The following is a 22761-nucleotide window of genomic DNA, read 5'->3' on the forward strand; positions in this document are numbered from 1 at the left end:
TGTAATTGGTCCGTTTCAAATATATTTTTTAAAATAAATTCAAACAAACCAATAAAATAGTGACACGTGTCTTATTATAAAAAAATTATTAAAAAAAGTTGTTAATATATTAGCATCCTTTCTTTTTAATATTTTCCGAAGGACCAACCTCTACGTAGCTTTTAATAGCTTTATAGATCGAGTAACAAGAACTTCCAAGAAGACAAAGATAAGGCAAATAAAACAAAATTAATCTTAAGCACCAACTAAAACAAACATTACACATGAACGTACTTCTCACAAACTCAACAACAAGCTTCCACCATCTTCATCATTGCCAAAATTGGCAACTTGCAGTTTAAAATGTACGGAAAAAAATACTTACCATTCCTTGTCATATCCAAAATTATATTCTCCCTACCTAGACAAATAAAGCAATTAGAAAAAACAACAAAATTCATGTTAAATTCCACATATCTTAATTACCATGGATTTTTATTTTTTTTAATGGACATCTTACCTTTAGACGTACTAATTAATAACTATAGTAGTTTTTTTTTTTAATATCTAAAAAGACATTATATAAATAATATAAAAACGAGTGAGGCACGATATAATGCACAGAAAAGGGTATCTCAAAGTAATTCTGAAGGACCAAGTGATCGCATTGAAGAAGCACCACAGCAATTCCTTATTTTGGATATAAATAGGGAAAAATATTGCAGAAATAAGGAACGTGCAACTAGGGAGGATATATCAGATCAGAAAACACTGGGTTGAAATTAGAATTTCTGATCATGTAATCATGTTTTCTTTGTCAATTAGAGAAGAGGTAACGTAAACTGTAGCATTTCAAATGTGTAGGTTCATTTTTATTTATGTTGAAATTGATATGAGTTTAAATGAAACTAAAGCATCATATAACGATGACTTTTTGTTATAAAATTTTAGATTAAGAGTAGTGTTAATTCTTTATTTAAGTAGACTTAAGTCTTATATATTAGTGTCGTGTTTAAGAAAACCTCCAAGCATTTTTAAACACTTGGAAAGGAATATAATTCACAGAAGAGGGGCAAGGAAGAAAACCTTAAAATGTGTTTATTTTGTGATACGAAAAGAACCAAATTTGTACTAGAGCTTCTTGCATTGTTTAATTGATCATTGTGGCTCTCATTAAAAGCTGAAAAAGTCTTGCGCATATGGAAGTATGTTTGTGGCGAAATGTGCATCAGAAAGTGACAGGATGCATACCCATCACTGCAGCCATAAAGAAAACAATTACAAATCTGCATCATACTGCAGACATAAAGAAAACTTGTCCAACGTACGTAGCCGGCAGACGGCCAATCCAACCAGATACAAGAAGCATAACAGCATATGTTGCAAAGAATATTCTTTATCCTGTGACAAAAAATAAGCTAACAAGATAGGATAATTTGATATTAAAATTAGTGTCCTTATTATTATTACATCTGATTCCATTTATATAAGGGGATAGGAAGCCAAATATTGAACAAGAAAGTACAACCAAAATGAGTGACCGCAAAGTAGTTCTAGTGACTGGCTGTGCCAAAGGTGGCATCGGCTACGAATACTGTAAGGCATTTGCTGAGAAAAAATGCCACGTTTTTGCCTCTGACATCTCAGAACGGATGCAAGACATGTCAGAGTTGCAGTCAGATAACATAGAGACATTTGAGCTTGATGTGTCTTGTGATGAAAGCGTGTCTTCAGCTGTGGCGAATGTTATATCAAAACATGGTCGCATAGATATATTGATTAATAATGCTGGAATAGGTAGCACTGGGCCATTGGCTGAGTTGCCACTCGATACAATTAGAAAGGCTTGGGAAATCAACACACTAGGGCAACTAAGAATGGTGCAGCATGTGGTGCCTCACATGGCTATGAGAAGAAGTGGAAGTATAGTAAATGTTGGAAGTGTGGTAGGCCAAGTTTCAACCCCTTGGGCAGGGTCTTATTGTGCTAGCAAGGCTGCAGTGCATGCCATGTCAAACAGTTTGCGCCTAGAACTTAGGCCTTTTGGGATCAACGTAGTTCTAGTTTTGCCAGCCTCTGTGAGATCAAACTTTGGGAAGGCCAATACGGAGAGATTGGGTAATTATGAGTGGAAGCTTTATAAGGACTTTAAAGAGGTGATTGAAGAGCGAGCTAGAGCTTCTCAGGGTGACAAAGCAACGGATGGTAGAGTTTTTGCTAGACATGTGGCTAAAAGGGTTTTACGCCCTAAACCACCAAAACAAATTGTCTATGGTCACATGACTGCTTTGTTTGCCTTCCTCTCATGGTCTCCTCTCTGGGTCAGAGATCATTTTTTCGCAACCCGTTTTGGCCTAACCAAAAAAGTTTAAGGTTTTTGTTCAAGTAATAGTGATCATGTTACACATCTTCAGATATCAAACACTTCATCAACATCTATTGTTCTTTACTATTTTTTTTTTTTATCACGTATTGATTGTATATCATACTTATTTATCTCCTCTCCCTGTGTTAATAAAGTTTGGTTAACTTCTCCCTTCTGTATCACTTGTTTGTGATCAAACTATTGCTCCACTATTAGAGTTGATTAAATGGATGATTTGATGTTGTAAGAAGATCTTACACCTTATTTTCTCAATTCAAAGGTTTTTTTAACTAAACTAGACAAATTTGACTGAAATATTATGAAAATAAACAAATTTTGGATCAAAGAAAAGTCGTGAGATTCAGACGACTTCTAATGAAAAAGTTGTACCTTCCATGCAATATTTTATAAATATTTTATTTGAACTAAAATAAATTAATTAGAACAATCAACCTATTATATACTTTTTAATATAAATAGTCTACTACTTTAAATATTAATTATAGTAATATCTATGTACTGGAAACTAAGTACAGACATTGAATTTTTAGCCTTTCTATTCATTGAGCATGCTTTCCTATCCATCTCTTCACATCTACACTATTATTGATTTCTTCACGTAAAAATTATTCTGTGCATCAATGTTTTGTCAATAAATTGGTGGAGGGAAGTCGTGGAAGGGGCACAACCTCTTCATTATAAGTCGTCTAAACCTCTCACGACTTACCTATTTTCGTATTTTGTGACAAATTTACCTATTTCGGTAATACAAAGACAAATTTGCCCAATTTGATAAAAAATACCCAATTCAAAGGTATGCACATGTACCAGAAGTTCAGAATAATATTTAAAATAATTCAAACATATGTAATTGTAGTGAAATTCTTATTTTAGCTGCGATTAACTTTTCTGTTTGGATTGGCAAACAAGGATTAAGCTAGATTTCAGCAGAATATATTCATATTATTAAATCTATGCATAATATCACGGCTAATTTTGCTGTGTTAAAATTCCATGATATTGACACTCGGGCGGGTTTCTCTACTATTCTGGAAAATTTTGATGGTTAATTAGATTAAAATTAACACTAATGGAACTAATAATCTCCAAGCACTGTTACTTGTGTTTTGTTATATAAACAAATGTAAGAAAGTATACTGATAGTTTTTTCTTTTTATTTGGAGCTCATAATTTCTATTTATGTTGAGCTCACATGTGTTACATGTCATGGAATATGTTTTGAATTTTAAAATACTTAGTTTCAATGCAACTCTTCACTAGTTTGTTTAGCTTTTTCTTTTATTGTTCATTCGATGGGAGAAGAAGAAAATGTTTGGAGTTATTTAAAGACATGAAATTTAGAAATTTTCATATTTTTCAGGAGAAAAATATTTATGCAGATAAATTGATGGGTTTGGATGTGAAAAATAGAGAAGATTTTAAATGGTACTGTGTTTTACCTCTTTAATAAATTTAGAATTTTTTTTCACAATAGTTTTCAACTTCTTAGAATTGTATAAATTTTTTAGAAGTTTACTTTGTATTTTTTAACAAGCATTTGACTTGGTCTTCCATGTTTTCTTTATTTATTTATTTTTAATAAATTTTCATAATACTTTTAAATTTTAGTATATTTTATATATTTGACATTTTCAAAATTTGTATACATTTAACTTAATCCTCATAAAATATTTTTCTGAAGATTCGTTACTGTTGAAGTGTTGCCATAGATGTCTAATTATATATAGGAATAGGATACCTACCATAAATTTTATAAAACAAAATTTAAGGCTCTATTTGTAATGGTATTATTAATAAGATTTGTTGAATACATATTTTACACTTTCTAATCTTAATTATCTAACAAAAAATCAGTAAAAAAAGTCTTTTAAAAATTTATATAGGAAAATGAATAATTGAATTTTATAAGTGATTTAGTTAAACAAGGTGAAAAAGTATTTTTCACTTAAATGAAATCATTTTTTTACTTAAGTTAGAATATAAAGAGCTTAAAATTTGAAAAACTACGTTTGCTTAAATGGACCAAATGTTTGCTTAAATAAAAATAAATAAATAATTGCATAATTCGAGAATTTAAATCTCACATAATCGAAAAATAATAACGAGATAAAATGAGCTGAAACTGTTTTACTTAAGTGATACTTTTTTCATGCGTGAGATCATTTTTTAAAAGTGAACATGTAAATATAAAAATTAGAGATCAGAAATGTAGGAACAGGAATTTACTAATTCTTAAATTCACTAAAATACTTAAAATAGGAGAAGATTTTCTTAAATGGATTTTTTTAAAATATAAATCGACAATGGATTTTAAATCTCATTCACTTAATCAGATGTGAATGTAATTTTGATTTAAATATTTTTTAAATTTTAAATATTTAAAATAAAAGTATCTCAAAATCAAATTATGGCGATTAGGAAAAGATTGAGCCAAATTTACTAGATTTAAAGTCAAGTTAAGTAGACTTGAATCAAAAATCAAGTTGGTTCATATCGAAAGATCAAGTTAAGCTGGTCTAAGCTAAAGGGTCAAGTCTAGTTGATTTAGATTGAAACAAGTCAACTTGGACTAAATGTCAAGTCAAATCGACCTAGACCAAATGTCAAGTCAAGACAGTATAGACCAAAGGTCAAGCCAAGTTGGCTAGGACGGAAGGTCGTGTGGATTCAAGGGTGTGTTGAGTTGATTTTGTTGAAGGATTTGCCAAGTCAACCCCAAACAAAAGTTGTGTCGAGTTGACCAAAGTCGAAGGTTGTGTCGAATCGGTTTAGATCGAAGGGTGTGTCAAGTCAAGCTCAACCGAAGGTCAAGTTAAGTCAAGTCGCGATCGAACCAAATAATGAGTTGAATCTGATGGACCGATGATTGATTCGAATTGGTCCCAATCAATGGTTGAGCCGAGTTGGCTCTAGCCTCAACTCATGTCAACATAAATCAGCTTGAGTCCATGTCGAGTCAAGTCAACTTGATGCATGTTTAATAAACTTAATAGTGAAACGTACTAGATCGTGTGTTCACCAAGTTTCAAAATTTTCTCATAAACAAAGTAGTTAAGTGAGTTGATACATTTTCCACATAATTTAAGAACACATAATTTTTTCTATAACCTACTAAATACTTTTCTATCACCCATAAAAAAATGCTTAATTTTACATAAAAATGTTACGCTAATATTATCTTGAAACTCATTATTTTGCTCTATATCTTTTGAGTAATTTCTTTCTTTTGTTTTTCTTGTTCAAATATTGTATTATTCTTCGTCTTCTTCTAATGTTCTCATCAATAAAATATACTAATGTTCTTCAAATTAGATGAAAAATAACATTTTTAATCTTAATCATGTTTTTGAAGTAGATCATCCGAACATATTATTAAGAATAATATTTGATTAAATTATTTATATTGGAGCTTTTAAGGCGAATTACTATTAGGTGATTATTATGATTTAACATCATTAAATAAACTTAATAAACTTAAGATATAGAGTTAATTATTAGTGATCTATAGCCATCGCAACAATACAGAAAATAAGATTAAACACATAATTTTGTGAAAGATTCTAGATATGGTTGTGGTATAAAAGTTGATCTTGACAATATATTATTGTTGACTATAATTTATGGTTTGATAGAACTTTGATATTGCATCCTAAGCGTGATATTAAATCTTGTTGTCATTCCATCACAAGTATTATGTTTTTTTTAATGAGTGCATATAATTATAATAGTATTACGAGGAAATATTGTTTATATCAAATAAATGTAAAGTTTTTTACTCTAACTATGAGTTGTTATTATTATTATTAAGTTAATAATACAAAATATTTATTAGGATAATATATTGTGTAAAAATGTAAATTAATATTGTCAAACTACATTATTGGGCACAAAATGGTTATCGGAAATAGTATTATATACTACTTTGAGTATAAAAGGAACCAATGTAGAACGTACATCATTACATACTGAGAGAGAGCAACCAAAAGGAGCAATCAAGGAGGATATATTTAACAAATGGATCACAAATCAAATAAAAAATATATATGACATCACGTTTAACAAAAAAATTTAAAAAAATTGTGAATTTTTCTCGTATAAATATTCACACACGAATAAGTTTTTTTTTATTATATAAATAAATCAAAGTTGAATGAATCCAAATTGAATGAATGAGGGATATAAGAATGATGTTCAAGAGTTTTTACAATTTTCTCCACAAAGTGTAACAAATTTAAGTGAAAAATATTATTTTTTACATGTTATTAATTGTTTGAATAATTGAGCTCTTGTTCATTACATATAAAATTCAGTACAAATTGGAAATTCTTAATACAAATGTAAGGTTTAATTAATAAACAATTGGTTTTTTTTTTTTTGGTTTATATTGTTAATTATTAATTAATAATTATTAGTCACTTCTCCTTTACTAGTATAATCAATGTATAAATTATCTTAAACCATAAATTTACTTTGTGCAATAGTCTAAATTTGATTTGTCTGAAAACATTTACTTATTTATTTGGATTGAGTAAGTAACAGATAAGTTTTTAATGTGACCAATTACATCTGGAATTGAACATGAACCATAGTCCTTGGTATTAAAAAATTTTGGAATCATGTAATAACCACTAATGTAGATAAGTCATTAGAGGAGGTTAAAATAGTCTTTTTATTACAGCTTTCACATTGTCGTTGAAATTGTTTTAGTTAAAAATATGACATAAACAACAAAATTTATAAAGATTGTCGTGAAATGTGTGCACAAAACAACAGCGTTTTCACAACTATTGACAAATGTTAATTCAGGAAACATAAAATAATTTAATAAGAATAATATAACGATAATTTATACAATAATCGTCATTATAAAACTCCTGATCAGATTAAAGTAATTTGGTTTATCCAAACATTTCAATTATGGTTCCACCTATTAACCGTCATAATTTTATTTTCCATGATGGTTTAAACTCTTAACTATTGTTATTTAATTTATTTTATTTAGGTTTAATATTTACTTTGATCTCTTGATTTGTTAGATGTATTCAAATTGGTTATTCTTTTCTCAAAAGTTCACAAATGTCCCATATTTTATAAAAAAACTGTTCAAGTTGGTCCTTTTTGTTTAAGACGTTAAAAACGCTATAAGATAGAGTTGTTCTCCTGACCAAAAATGACCTGTCCAGGTAGTCATTGCATGGCAAACTCAGCCAATGAGGGATTGTCACGTGACAGTCCCCTTCCCACTCAAAACTAGAAGGCTTCATCACACTTCTCCTTCTTTTGCAATCACTGTAACCCTTATCACCATTAACCAGCCATACTGAATATCGAGTCACACTGCAGCCTCCATTGCAGCTTCTCCTTCATTACCTTTAGGTTAAAATCAATTTGCGATTTTGGATTGAAGAATCTGCTGAAATTGATGTTGAAATTCGGTTTGTGGCTCGTTGAAGGTACATATTGAATTCTGGCAAAGAAGGCATTGGAGTTTCAATGAGAAAAATTAAGGACAGTGAAGTTTTGCACTTGGGATTATACCATATTATTATTCAGTTTTGAGCACAAACTGCATAGTGAAATCGATGTTGACATGTTAATGCATCTTTTAGTTTAAGTCCAAACCAGTTTCTGAAAGAATGAACATTCTAGGATTGAGGTTGCAAAAAGGGAACAATCATTCCCTCAAAAACACCAATGACCAATCTTCCACAATGAACAATTTATGAAATTAGTAAAAGAAAACGTTTTAGAGATATTCTTCCTAGTTCATTTACCCTCAACCCTCTATCTAAGTGCAAAACCCTAGCTTTCTCGACATCATTAATAGACTTCATCAACTTCACTACATTCTCCAACTTCCCCTTCACATTCACCACAACAAATCAAAATTCTTCAAATGCTTTGTCTCCTCTCTCGCGTGGCAACGTCCTGAATATCGACCCTAAGAACGAGGGCATACTCGAGCAATTCCTCCCGCTCCATCATCTCGAGAAACTCCTCCTTCGAGACGAAGAGGTAGTCCTTGTCGTTGGCTTCGGTGGGGCGGCGAGGGCACGATGTGGCAATGACGACAAAGTGGAGGCTGCGGTGGGCCTCGCGAAGGCACATGATAAGGGTGTCTTTGCCAACGCCGCTGGAGCCGCTGATGGCGATGATGAGAGGGTTGGGGTTGAGAGAGGGTGAGAGTTAAAGGGGGAGCCTAGGGAAGCTTCCAGAGCGCGAAGGAGATCAACGTGTTTAGGCATTTAGGGTGACAATTGATTGCACAATCACAGTAACTCCTTCACGGACAATGTTGATGCGCCCAGTTACTCTCACTTCCACAACTTGAATCGCTGCGACATCGCTCCACTCCACCGGCTTCTTTCCCACCGTGAGAACCATGGCCTCCAACACTTCATCTATGGTAATCTACATCATTAAGTTTTATTTTTAAAATTGACACCTCAATTCATGTCAAAGTGGTGCCACATAATGATAAATTGGACAACTCATTCAGTGGTTGCCAGGAGAACAACTCTGCCATTAACTTTTTAACGTCGTAAGCAAAAATGATCAACTTAAACAATTTTTTACAAAACATGGGACGTTTGTGAATTTTTGAGAAAAGAAAAACCAATTTGAACACACTTAACAAACCGAAAAATAAAAATAAATATTAAACCTTTTATTTACTAGTATACCACTGTGCTTTTTAAACTTGCATATCCATCTTTACATTACATTGTGAAAGACTTATTTTTCACTAACGAACATACATTTCTTTTCTTAAGTAACCTATTTATTATTTCAAGTATGTTATTATAATAATAAGAAAAACTAATAATATATAAGATACCTTGTAATTTTTTATCGGAAAATCACTATCCACATATGCAATTGAATAAATTTATCATGAGTGGATGAAATGTTTTTTTATGTATTAGAAATAAATAATTATTATGTATTTATTTTATCATTTATTATGTTAAATTAATTATGTGTAATTGCTTTTTAATTGATTAAATCAGATGTTGTGAACCTTAAAAAACTTAATTATATATACATCTGTTTTGTATCTATACGTATGTGTCTGATAGCAGTTTGTGATTGTAAAATAATTTTGTCAGTTATATGTAAAAATGCATAAATCAAAACCATTTTCGTTAAAAAGAATCACATACTACCTTGATTGTAATAAAAAAAAATTATCTATAGGATTCTTTTTAGGAAAGGTTAATATGTAATTATTAATTTTTATATTAACTCAAATTATAATTGACGGAAAAATATAAAAAAATTATCAATTGTGAAAGTCATTTGCTTTCTATCCTATGTATACAAAAGTTTAAAGTAAATTGTATCAAAAAAACAAAGAAGGAAGTGAAAAACAAAAAAAAAAAATAATCTGTGAAGAACCATTGTATACCATAGAAGCTTGTCCCCATAATTGTTGTCCACCAAATTCTAAACCAAATAGTGTGATTGCAATGATTTGAATAGAATTGACATCATATAATTTGATGAACTGATATATGAATAAGTAGCATTATGTGGATAGGCAGAAAGGAAAGAAAAGGAAATGCAGCAACATGAGAAGGATGGTGAAATGGAAAGAAAGCAAAATTGGTATTTCCTTTATCTGCGATTCACCCAAGAGGGGCAAAATGTGAATGGATGTGTAGTGGTTGGTGGGGTTGATATAACAGTGACTCATGATTAGCACAATCAAAAAGAGGCCTTCTTTCTATTTCTCAACATTCCTCCTGGTCTCTGCCTAACTCCGTTTCACATCTCTTTTCTCTCACAACACCATCATGCCTGAAAGAATTCCTGTCTCCATGAATTTGGTCACGCAAATTTGCATGCAAACTAATCATTATACTCATCCATCAAATGGAATCTGTATCTAAACCTACCTTTTTAACAGGCCCCCTCTTCCCTCTATCTACATATTATATCAAAAATGACGTACATACACCTCATTTCTTGGGTGCACCACCAAACAAAATCATTCATTATCTTTAAGACTGATTGTGGTTTACATAAAAAAAGATTGAGAAAGGAGTTTAATTTTGTTCAAACTTGATACCTTTCTCATTGTTTTGGATCTTGGAATATTAGACAAGAAGTAAACTCTTGTTTTGTTCGGGCGTAAGTCTGAATCACTTTACTGTCTACCTATAAAATCTTCATTTTAATTTTTAGTTTTATAAAAAGTTATTCCACTTGTTCTTTTATATTTTACTTTTTATTCTTCTATATAAATATGTTAAAGTGGTGTTTTCAAAAATCAATAACCAGTACAGAAATGTCATAAAGTCAAACTAAAGCAACTTACGCTTTTAACTTTAAAAATTAAAATGAAAATGTCTTCTTTCTTTTAAGTGTATAATGTTTGTCCATATTTTATTACGGTTTTTTCATAGTATTTGTTTATGGTTTAACTTTCAGACATCTTGTTGCTGATAAGTCCAATTTTTAATTAGCAAAGTAAAATGTTTACTTAAATACTTTTTAGGAATCGTAAACCAACAATTTATTATAAACAAAAATCCAATAAATGATGGAAAAGAAACAGTCACATGAGTCATTAAGTGATTCATGTGAAATTACTCTAGTTTGGCAAAGCCAGACTTTATTAGTGGAATTAACCAATTGGTTAAATGTCTGTCTGCCAAGGATTGTACCAAAAATGTCTGGTAGGACTTTAATTAATGTATGCATCACATGAAAGTAAGTATATTGATGGGAAGTTGATTGTCCCACACTTCCACTACATAGAATAAATTTAAATCCTCTTATCTTTATTAAGGGCCATCACTCCATCATATGAGGAATATATGTACTTCTTCAAGAGTGCTTGCTTTATCACAAGTTTCTTTACCCTATTTTTATCTTTTCTTCTAGAATTGCTCAGTTGCTTCTATTTATTTGCCTCACCAAAACGCATATTGCAATAAACGCATACTTTTCACGTTAATGCTTCAGCTTTGCTCCACGAAAATGGCACATTCTCTCTCAGATGCTCTTGGATAAAATTCAGCCTCTGTGTATTTCGAACAGGAATGTGCAAAATATATGTGGAATGCTGTACTCTGAGTTTGAGAAAATAACAATGAAAGATCATGAAATGGAAGTTTTTTGTCTTCATACATGTATTCATTGACTACAATCAAGAAACTTACACCTCAATAATTTTAGATTATTATTCTATTTATTTATACCAAAAGTAGTCTCTATTCTAGATGCTTGATGAGTGGCGTAGACAATCATGGTAACCCAAGTAGCATTGGGCCATATTAGATCACATCGTGTATATATCACAATTTTCCTTTCTAGTGTTTTGTTCCGTATTCCTCCCCACGCTTTGACTTTATAAAGCACCGTTCGCCTTAATTAGTAGTGTGAACATTCCTGAAACTTACTCTAGCATGATCATAGTGAACCTTTTGTGTTCTTCATTCCCAACAATTATAGGTGACCTAAAACTTCTCAGACCAAGTATTATCAATAACCCTCTATTAATTACTCCCACTTTTTCCCCCTAATAGCTGTTTATAGAACTACAACCATTAATAACTAATAAAGTAAGATTTTAAATTGCGGTTAGATCACGGATCAGGTTTCATTGTGATATATATATCTGTAACAGTTGTGCGAAAACGTGCTGCAGCTTTCGGGTCCTTTAGTTGTTTGATGTAATTTGATCCATTAGAGACATAGTTTCAGAGTCACAAAATGTAAGTGACGAAGTAACGATTAATTAGCATTTTAATGAGGTCAAAGAAATTTAAAAAATCTTGAGCCAAATGACCGTGGTTGAAATTTGAAATATGAATGTAATTGGGTGAATTGCAGGAAGGGCAAGTGGTAAATGTGCGTTTGAAAATTATGGGCAAAAAAGAGAGACTAGGTAGCCCACAGCAGAGCAGAGGTTAATTGCAGTGGAGGACAAGAAAATTGGACTTTAAAGAAACGACGTCGTAAGAGCCAACCCCTATAACTCTCGGGTGGCAGATACCTGTCCTGTAGTTGCAAAGTTGTTGTAGGGGTCCATAGCAGAGCAGGATCTGCAAACTGTTTTGAAGTGACGGGAAGGAGGGACACGTTGTCTATGGCCCGTGAAACCCTATTCAAGCTTCTCAGCAACTCACCCCAAAACCAACCAATCAAGCCAAATAGCAACCCCCATCACATTAAATGAACCTTTATTTGTGTGTATACAACATAAAATATATGTTAGGAGTTTGTTTTTGTGTTACTGTGTGAGTGTGACCAATAAATTTGAGATGAGTGTTTGAAGTTGCATTTGCATCCATTGTGCAAAAATGAGGCCTCTGCATTTGTGTTGTTGGATGCAGCACAAGGGTCTTTTTTAGATAACAATAACTAATTGGTATTATTACTTTAATATGAGAGTGACTAAGGTCTATGGACTAAGGAGTGTTACATAAAAGAGAAAAGGAAAGGAGGGAGCGTAGAATAAAGCAAAAGCGAAGGTCTTTCTCATACACGGATCCCCATGGAATGCGGGAAGGATGCCTAGCATTGCTTGCTGGAACACATTCTTTTTGTTTAGTTTAAAGGAACTTGCTTTGTTCCCTTTAGAAATGTGTCCACCCAGACACCCTTATATACACGCCAATACACTCGCATAGAAAAGGAGAGAGATGATGCAGTTGCCCGCAGGATCTGCATAGATTTTTTTACATTCTTTGTTAGATTTAGCCCAGTCAGTTTTGTCACAAAATTATTTATTTACAAAAAAACTGAAGGAAAAGAAACTGGTCCAAGAGGTGGGGTGGGGAGGCTAGAGAGTGGATATTGTTTCCCATTGAATATTTAGACATATATATATTTCTCTTGTTTTGTGAATGAGCAAGTGAGTGTTGGTTGAGAGAAAATGAAGAGCATGGAAAATGATGACTCTGTTGACCTTAATAATCAAAATAACTGGTTGGGTTTCTCACTCTCTCCTCAAATGAACGTAGGTGTTGCTTCACACCCTCAACCTTCCTCTGCTGCTGATGTCGTTCCTACAAGTTTTTACCACACTGCACCACTTAATAACTACGGCTTCTACTATGGACTTGAAGCTGAAAATGTTGGATTATATTCAGCTTTGCCTATCATGCCCCTCAAATCTGATGGCTCTCTCTATGGAATGGAAGCTCTGAGCAGGTCACAAACACAAGGTTAGTCCATAACTTTTTCTACGTTCTCTTGTTTTCGGAGACTTTTTTTTTTTGTGTGCACTATACTAATTGTTGCCTCTCTTGACCACTGTTTTTATCTATTTTTGTGAAGCAATGGCTACTACATCAACTCCAAAACTGGAGAATTTCTTAGGTGGGGAAGCGATGGGGACCCCTCACTATGAATGTAATGTCACAGAAACAATTCCTCTGAGCTTAGACAGTGTGTTTTACAACCAATCCTCACGCCGTGACCCAAATAACCAAACTTTCCAAAACCATGTCCAACACATTACCACTCCACAACAACATCAGCAAGACCTTCAAGCCCAACACTTATCATATTACTCTACCTTGAGAAACCATGATATGATGTTAGAAGGGTCGAAGCAAAGTCAAACCTCAGACAGCAATCTTCAGGTTCCAAACATGGGTGATGATGGAGTTCCTGCTTCTGGTCTTAAGAGTTGGGGAGTAAGGAACTTCCAAACTAGCCATGCACAGGACTCAAAGTTGATTGTTCCTGTGGAGGAAAATGGAGGTGAATCAGGGTCCATAGGATCAATGGCTTATGGGGATTTGCAGTCTTTAAGCTTGTCCATGAGTCCTAGCTCACAATCCAGTTGTGTGACTAGTTCGCACCGCACATCACCTGCTGTCATTGATTCTGTTGCCATGGATACAAAGAAAAGGGGACCTGAAAAGGTTGACCAGAAGCAGATAATTCATAGGAAGTCGATTGACACCTTTGGACAAAGAACCTCTCAATATAGAGGTGTGACAAGGTTTGTTTTCTTCTGCGTAAATCGCTCTAATATGTTTATGTATTTTGAATGAACAAAGCTATAGGTCAGTTGTTTGTTCTCATTGTTTGTTTAATATCATGCGTGAGCATCCTCAACACATTTAACAGTTCCTGTCCCTTTTTGTGTTTTTTGTTTTATCGTTTCTCTTTATTTCTAAAGTGTGTATGTGTATCAGGCATAGGTGGACTGGTAGGTATGAAGCTCATCTATGGGACAACAGCTGCAAGAAAGAGGGCCAAAGCAGGAAAGGAAGACAAGGTAAGAAAGGGGTTATATTCCCCCATCACTTTATCTTTAGTATTTTTCTTGTGCATTTTGTTGGGTCCAACATATCCATCTATTGAGTTCCACTGTTCTTTGAAGCAAATATCTGCAATTTTTTAGATATCACTCACTATTCTTTTTGGTTTCTGTCTTTATTTCCCGGGGAATGCCACTCAAATATACGATGAATCTCAGTTTATCTAGGTAAGTCTTCTTGAAATTCCCAGAGCTTAGATTCGCGAGACAGTTAAAGATAGATATCATTTAATATTTTGCTTATGACCTTAACAAAAGAGGAAAATTTATGTTTATTCAAGTCATTCCAAACTTTTGATTTTAGGGGGTTATGATATGGAAGAAAAAGCTGCGAGAGCTTATGATCTGGCCGCACTCAAGTATTGGGGACCCTCCACTCACATAAACTTCCCTGTAATAAAAAATAATTTATTTCTCCTTTCTCTTTCATGTTTCCACTCAAGTTGTGTGGTCTAGTTCATACCAGAGAATAAAATAATAATAATCTTACATCTTTTTTCTTTTGCATTCTCTTCTAACAGTTGGAAAATTATCAAAATGAACTTGAGGAAATGAAGAACATGACGAGACAGGAGTATGTTGCTCATTTAAGAAGGTAATATCTTGTTGCTATTTATCATCAGGAAACATCTATTTTACTTATTCATAATTTCTATCAACTTTATCAATTCAGAAAAAGCAGCGGATTCTCAAGAGGGGCTTCAATGTACAGAGGAGTAACAAGGTCTCCTAGCTAACAATTACTTATAGTACATATAATTACAATTTAATTATTAATATAAATTTTGTATATCTTTAATTAAAATGTCTGAAGTTTTTCAAACTTGGTTCACTTGGTAGCAGACACCACCAACATGGAAGGTGGCAAGCACGAATTGGTAGAGTGGCTGGAAACAAAGATCTATATCTAGGAACCTTCAGTAAGTTCTTTCATAATAACTCTTTTCTTCCACTGAATTAATGTCCGTTTTTAACTCTCAACGTGTTCATGTACCAACTACCATGTTTCCCATGGTAGGATGCGACAGAGAGGGCGCTTTATGACTTTGAAAACCTATTATTTCATGTTCTCTAAGGATACCCATCTTTTCAGCCATGATAAAGCTGATCATGAGTCACTTTAATAAATATTGTAGAGGACTGTTAGTCCCGGAGAGACAGCTGTTATTAATGCTACTGATAGACAATAACAACTTTAAATCTGAATTGTTCACTTAAGTAAAATCTTATCCAATGTCTGTAGCATAGAGAAAACTGAACTCAAGCCTTTTACCAAATAGCACTTTCCAAAGTGTTTGTACTAGACAGAAGAGAAAAAAAAAAAAGTCCAATGTTGGCACAAAAAGCTAATAATTAGTATTATTGAAATCAAACTCTAGGTACACAAGAGGAAGCAGCTGAAGCCTATGACATTGCTGCTATAAAATTCCGAGGAGTGAATGCTGTAACCAACTTTGACATAACAAGATATGACGTGGAGAAAATCATGGCAAGCAGCAACCTTCTTAGCAGTGAGCTAGCTAGGCGCAACCGAGAGACAGACAGTGGAACTCAGTATATTGATCATAATCATAAATCTTCTGCGTATGATGATACTGAAGAAGCTATTCTAATGCAGAAGAGCTGTGAAAATCAAAATGATCAGTGGAAGATGACTCCCTATCAATCCTCTCAACAACTTGACCAGAATCCACCTAGAACTGAGAGTGACAGAACTAACCAATCTTTCTCAGTGGCTTTGGACAACATGTTTCATCAAGAAGTAGAGGAATCAAGAAAGGTGAGAACGCATGTGTCAAATCCTTCTTCACTGGCCACAAGTTTGAATAGCTCAAGAGAAGGTAGCCCTGATAGGACAAGCTTGCCAATGCTCTCTGGAATGCCTTCAACTGCGTCAAAATTATTGTCTACCAATCCAAACAACGTGAATTCTTGGGATCCTTCACCCCATTTGAGGCCTGCCCTTTCTTTGCCTCAGATGCCAGTTTTTGCTGCTTGGACAGATGCATAGTTCATAGTTTCACGGTCCTTTTATTCTTGTTCTCTCAAGTAAAATTTCAATCCTTTTATTGTCATTTTGCATGCCTGGACAATACAATAGAAGGAGTTGTAGCAAGTAAAATTGAGGGTTTAAATATTATCCGCAAGTTTAAACTTTAAACAGTTACATGTTAAGATTGTCCTAGTAAAGAACTCCTGAATTTTGATTTTGATATCGTTGTTGTGGACTCATGGATAGAAATGGAGGAGAAGGGTATAAAAAGGTTATGATTGAGAAGGTGAAATTATTAAGGCAATATGGGGGGAGACACCAGACATCATTCGTTTGAACATTGGTGGTCGTCCTAAGTACATGACCCAATTAAGTATGACTGGGCCTGAGATATCCATCCCTTTGACCGTAATGATCCTGTTGATCACGTCATTGCTACTGATTCTCCACGTCCATGGTCATCATTACTCCCACCTTTTCTTGCTTAACTTTGTCTAAAGGCAGCAGATATTCCCTTACCTAATTCAAACAAAAGGCAGTGGATGCAAAATTAGATTCCTTCTGAATGACTTTATGTTATCTGATTGATGACTTAATGCCATCTATCTTACTACTATTTGTCTGCTGCCTTAAGGAAACCCACATAGTTGTAAAACTTTTCATGTCTTTCTTTTATTATTTTATAAGCACTCTAACTCTAATAATTAGATTGGCCCTTAACTGCATCCTCATCTATGAACGGTGTGTCTTTATACACAAGTTTTAGTGACACAAATATGAGAGTAAAACAAAGAAATATTTTATCATAAAGGGGAGCTTTATAGTTACATAAATTTTAACTATTTCAAATGAATTTCAAGAATTCATTTTATAGGTTTAAATAGTCATATTTATTATTTAGTATCAATATCTTCAAGATATTTAGAGATAATATTTTGTGATATAGTAATTTATTATCAAACTCTATAATATCTTTAAGATATATTATAATATAATATATCTCATATATAATATAAAAATAATATTTGATTATCTTCTAGTAACATAATTTATTTGATATCTATTTAGTTATGGTCTACGAAATTTACAAATATAGCATCTGTCCACATGCTTAACTCTCATACATATCTCTCCCTTATTATTATTCTAATACATACTACTCTATTATTGACTTAAATATCAAAATTTTCTATAGTTAGATTTCTTCTCTAATTGCACTCAAAGCTCGGAACAAGCTATTCAGAACCAACCCAACCCAACATTTAAGAGAAAAACGTCCATCTCAAAGACTAGGTAATTCTTCACCACTATTCTTAAAGGAAAAAAGAAATGAAAATCACGAACAATTACCTCGATTATTCTACTCATTGTTGTTTCAATTATACTCTTCATCTTGGTCTACTATTTGATTAAGAGAAAGCCAATCAACACCTGCAATACTTTCATTTGTGAAGATGATGACAACTTTCTTTTTGTTTGGAGTGTCGGCAAACTCTATAACATCTTTTGTTTTGGTATGTAGAGTTGAGAATTATACCTTCATATTTTAAACCATTTCATCTAGTTCAGTTTATCTTTATTCTTCCAATGTCTTATTGAATCTTCTTCTCTAAAGTCTAAATTTGAGAGAGCGGGTATCTACTAAAGACATTTTAACGTTCAAGTCAGTTTTTCAATTAAACCGATCGGTTATCACAATTAAGTCTTAAATGTCCAATAAATGCAATGAACTACCTACTTACCTTACCTCTATATTTATAGATTTTGAAATGAGTTTTTGATTAAGGTTGACTCAATCACAACCCAATGTCTCCTAAACATGTTTTTACCTTACTAACCGAATTGTGAAATTTTTGATGTGCAAGGTACCGAACGGTTACCAATTTGGTTGGTAACCGTTCGGCTAATATTGTTTTGGGATTCCCATAATTGACTTTCTATATGATTGACTGGCCGAGTGATGTAGACCAATCTATACGGTACATCATCCATCATGGTGACAAAGGGCATGTGCTTGTTCAAACGCCTCTACACCACAATATTTTCTTTTCAAGTGCTATTTTTTTTTTATTTAATAGGTAACATGTTTATAAAATAAACATTATATCTTATGAAATTTTATAATTTTTTTCTCAAAATGTTTCTTCAATATTTCAAGTCTTGATTTTAGCCGGTTAAATATGTATTTTCCTTAATATATTTGTCAATTGATCTTTAAAATTGTAATTCTTCATTTTATTTCTCTATTGCTTTTGTGATTACATGATATTAACTTTGATATACTATGTCTTTTCACAATGAAATAAGGTTCTTTGCTATTGTAATAACAAACTTGTTATCAAATCTTAAAATAGTTATTTTCTCTTGGTCGCGGTCAACATCTGACAAATGTTTTCATAGTCAAATAAATTGATTTCTTGTAGTAACTACGGAAAAATATTTAACTTCAACAACATATTGTTTCTTTGAGTACCAACAAAAGAATCAATTTTCAAATAAAAATTCATACATTGTTCTACTTTTTATATTACACGAGCTTCATGCCCAATTACTATTAGAGTAACCTTGAAGATTTTTATTATTCTTCTTCTTCAATAAAGACCAAGGTCGATTGAACATGTGATATAGTTCAAGACACTTTTTGTGTACCCATGTGAACTTGGCTTGAAGAATGCATGAATTTGGATAACAAGCTTGCGAAAAAAAATTAAATCTAGCCTAGTTATAAATAGATATAACAAATCTTCAATCATATTTCTATAACAAATGCATCTCATTTGATTCCATTTTTATCTGGACACAACTTTTGAGTTACCGTAAATGGAATGACAACACATTTGTAATTTTTCAAAATCTTATTCACCTACGTATTTGGAGAAATGAAGATTTCTTCGGATGATTTGATTATCTTTATCTTAAGAAAACATTTCATTAAGTTAAGGTAATTCATTTTAAATTCTTACTCCATATTCATTAATGACAGTTTTTCAACGGATTACCGACAGACCTAACTCTGTTGGTAATAACGTTGTCGGTAATATTTACCGACTAATTTTTATGTCCGTCGGTAATTATCGAAGGAAAAATTCGTCAATAAGTCCGTCGATAAATATCTCGATCTGGTTCATCTCCTTCCTCTTTCCCCTTCTTTTGTTTCCTCAGATTTTAAATTTTTTTATCAAACTTTCTTCATTCCTAAACCAAAACAACAATCCAATTCATTCCAAAACCAAAATCAAAGACTAATGATGTGTGAGTAAATGTAATTGCATTCATGTCTTAGTTTAGGTCATTTCCATGCATAATTGCATTCATTGAAGGATTTAGTCATGGATTATCTTTGTTTCGGATCATACATTGGCATTTTGTGTTTTTTGATGTAGATTGGTGATTCTAAGTGCCTAAACCACATTTTTGGAAGAATTGATGGACAAGATAGAAAGATGAATCCAGAGAGTTCAACAACGCAGCTGGGGAGAATTCCATAACCTGTGGAGTTTGCTTCAAAATGCAGTGACAAAACAGAGAGCTCCACAAGTGAGTTGTGGTTTCTACCACAACCCGTGGATTCATGTCAGGATTTGGCAAGAGGAACAGAAAAGAACACAGGCAGAGTGGGGAATTTTCCATGGGCTGTGAAAGTTTCCAGGAGCAGTTATTGAGTAGTTATTGATCTCTTTTATGACTGATTTAAAGAGATTAAATTAAAGGATAATTGGAGGAAGTTAGGGAAAAGGAAAACCACTCTCCTAAAAAGGAGGAATTAGTGGAAATGATGGGTGAGAAGGAAAACACGTGGAAGAGGGAGACAAAAGGGGATTCACGGACAACAAAACTCTTCTTCTTCTTCGTCTTCTTTTTTGAGCTTTCGCTGCAACTTTTTGCTGAACTTTTTGCTTTTTTTGATTTTTCTTTTCCATTATGCAGAACTAAATTTCCTTTTGTTAGTGGATTGATGTAGTACTTTGGATTATATTTTCTGAACCTTTTCAATTGATGTTAAGTTCATTTTAATTATCCCAGTGTTCTATTTATGTTTTAATGTCTATTCTATGAGCAGTTTCACAGTTGGGAGATTGGGAATTGCTTGCGTTTATAAACAGAACAGATTAGATGTTGTCACAATTGGGAAATTAGGCAGGGCTAGTTAGTTTGAATTGAGATATGATTGTTCTTCATGATCTTGTTGAATTTGTAATTGGCCTAAGGGATTGGGGATTCAAATTCAAGGGATACGTTTGCCTACTAAGGGATTAGGGGTAAACAAGCTCTAAATAAACTCAAGTGGATAATTATAATTTACACATCAATTGAAAAGGGGAGGAAATTATATGAAAAGGTATGAAATCAATTCTCTAACATTGTTTATACTATTTGAATTTCCATCACTTGTTTATGTTCATCATTCTACTTGACAATCTTTGGTACTCAAAATTAAGTAAGTTAGTAAACTGGTACTCAACTCATTCAATCCCAGAGGACGATATTTTGTTACTACAATTACGATTGGTACACTTGCCAAACGTACATCAAGTTTCTGGCACCGTTGCCGGGGATTGAATTTTAGTTGATATTAGTAATCTAATTGCCTTAAGATTTGAGTTGTATATATTTTGTTTTAAGTTGTTTTATGCGAGGTACTGTTGCTCCGGAAGATTTACTTTTTGATTCAGAAATTGAACGCACAGCACGAAGCAACAGGAGTAGTGCAAGAAGAAGAAAGCGAGAAAGAAGAAAGGAACAGAGACGAATTGAGCAAGAAGAGGAGACATCAACAATGGCAGAAGAACAAAATCCGAGAAAGACTATACGTGATTATTCTATGCCAGATCCTAATGGTTATCAAGGAAGCATTGTGAGACCTCCTATTCAAGCCAATAATTTTGAAATCAAGCCTGCCTTGTTACAAGTCATTCAACAGAATCAATTTGGAGGTGCAGTTTTAGAAGATCCTAATTCTCACCTGGAGAATTTTCTGGCAATCTGTGATACTTTGAAGTATAATGGAGTTTTAAATGATGCAATTCGTTTGAGGCTTTTTCCGTTTTCACTACGGGATAAAGCTAAAAACTGGCTTCAATCACTACCTCAAGGAAGTATTTCTACATGGGAGGATATGGCTACAAAGTTCGTAACAAAATACTTCCCTCCTTCCAAATCAGCGAAAATGAGGAATGAGATCACCTCCTTCGTGCAGCAAGACAATGAAACCTTATATGAGGCGTGGGAAAGGTACAAGGAGCTAATGAGGAAATGTCCACATCATGCTCTACCTGAATGGTTGCAAGTGCAGACTTTCTATAATGGTCTTTCACCCACTTTTAAGGCAATGTTGGATGCAGCAAGTGGAGGATCATTCATTTTGAAAACACCAGAGGAAGCTTTGGAGACTTTAGAATTAATGGCAAACAACACAGTGCATATGCAGTTTGACCGTCAAAATAGAAAAGTTGGAGTGTTGGAGGTTAATACTTTGGATGCTATCTTAGCCCAAAACAAGTTGTTAACACAGCAGATTACAGATTTGACTCAGAAGATGGGAGTTATGCAAGCTAATAATGTGAATACTAGATCTCCAGGGTGTGATTTTTGTGGAGGAATGCATCAGAATGGTGAATGTCAGGCCACTCACCAAGACGGACAAGTTAATGCAGTGTGACAACAACAAAATCAGTTCTCTACCAACTTTAATGCAAATTGGAGACCCCAACAAACCAGACCTTGGAGTAATCCAATCCAATCTAACCCACCAAGGCCTCCATATCAATATCAAGCTCAACCCAATAATCAAGGAAACAAGATGTCTTTGTTGGAAAATGCATTAGAGAAGCTAACGATGCAAACTTCTACCTTTGTAGAACAGAATTCAAGTTTCATGAACGAGACAAGGACCAACTTCAGAAACCAAGAAGCTCCAATTAGAAATTTGGAGAACCAGATTGGACAACTTTCAAGACAACTCTCAGAGAGATCTCCTGGCACATTCCCTAGTGACACAATACCAAACCCAAGGGAACAATGCAAAGCAATTCAATTGAGGAGTGGAAGAGTATTAGAGAGTGAAAAAAGGAGTGAGATGGAGAGAGAGAAAAAGAAAAAAATTGATGAAATAGTAGAAGA

General features: G+C 33.3%; 2 protein-coding genes across 2 annotated transcripts; both read left to right on the plus strand.

Moving 5' to 3' along the window:
- The first annotated feature begins 1511 nt into the window (after positions 1-1511).
- LOC106766275 (short-chain dehydrogenase cctT-like) lies at positions 1512-2426 on the plus strand. Its single transcript, XM_014651015.2, has one exon. It carries the CDS (start codon positions 1512-1514, stop codon positions 2349-2351), a length of 840 nt encoding a protein of 279 aa, XP_014506501.1. The 3' UTR covers positions 2352-2426.
- Positions 2427-12801: 10375 nt separating this feature from the next.
- On the plus strand, positions 12802-16668 carry LOC106769186 (AP2-like ethylene-responsive transcription factor ANT). The gene is made up of 9 exons (XM_022783377.1): positions 12802-13542; positions 13655-14327; positions 14524-14606; positions 14808-14816; positions 14953-15041; positions 15170-15243; positions 15322-15372; positions 15489-15568; positions 16028-16668. The coding sequence occupies exons 1-9, from the start codon at positions 13251-13253 to the stop codon at positions 16657-16659; spliced, it is 1983 nt and encodes a 660-aa protein (XP_022639098.1). The 5' UTR covers positions 12802-13250; the 3' UTR covers positions 16660-16668.
- Positions 16669-22761: the final 6093 nt, after the last annotated feature.

The sequence above is a fragment of the Vigna radiata genome, chromosome 7 (assembly GCF_000741045.1).
Source record: "Vigna radiata var. radiata cultivar VC1973A chromosome 7, Vradiata_ver6, whole genome shotgun sequence".
Taxonomy (NCBI): Eukaryota; Viridiplantae; Streptophyta; class Magnoliopsida; order Fabales; family Fabaceae; genus Vigna; species Vigna radiata.

Excerpts from the sequence above, each read along its gene's own strand:
- LOC106769186 (XM_022783377.1), top strand. The coding sequence starts at position 13,251 with ATGAAGAGCATGGAAAATGATGACTCTGTTGACCTTAATAATCAAAAT. Across the intron at positions 13,543-13,654 it reads GAGCAGGTCACAAACACAAG|CAATGGCTACTACATCAACT; the intron begins GTTAGTCCATAA and ends ATTTTTGTGAAG. Across the intron at positions 15,569-16,027 it reads TCTATATCTAGGAACCTTCA|GTACACAAGAGGAAGCAGCT; the intron begins GTAAGTTCTTTC and ends ATCAAACTCTAG.
- LOC106766275 (XM_014651015.2), top strand. The coding sequence starts at position 1,512 with ATGAGTGACCGCAAAGTAGTTCTAGTGACTGGCTGTGCCAAAGGTGGC.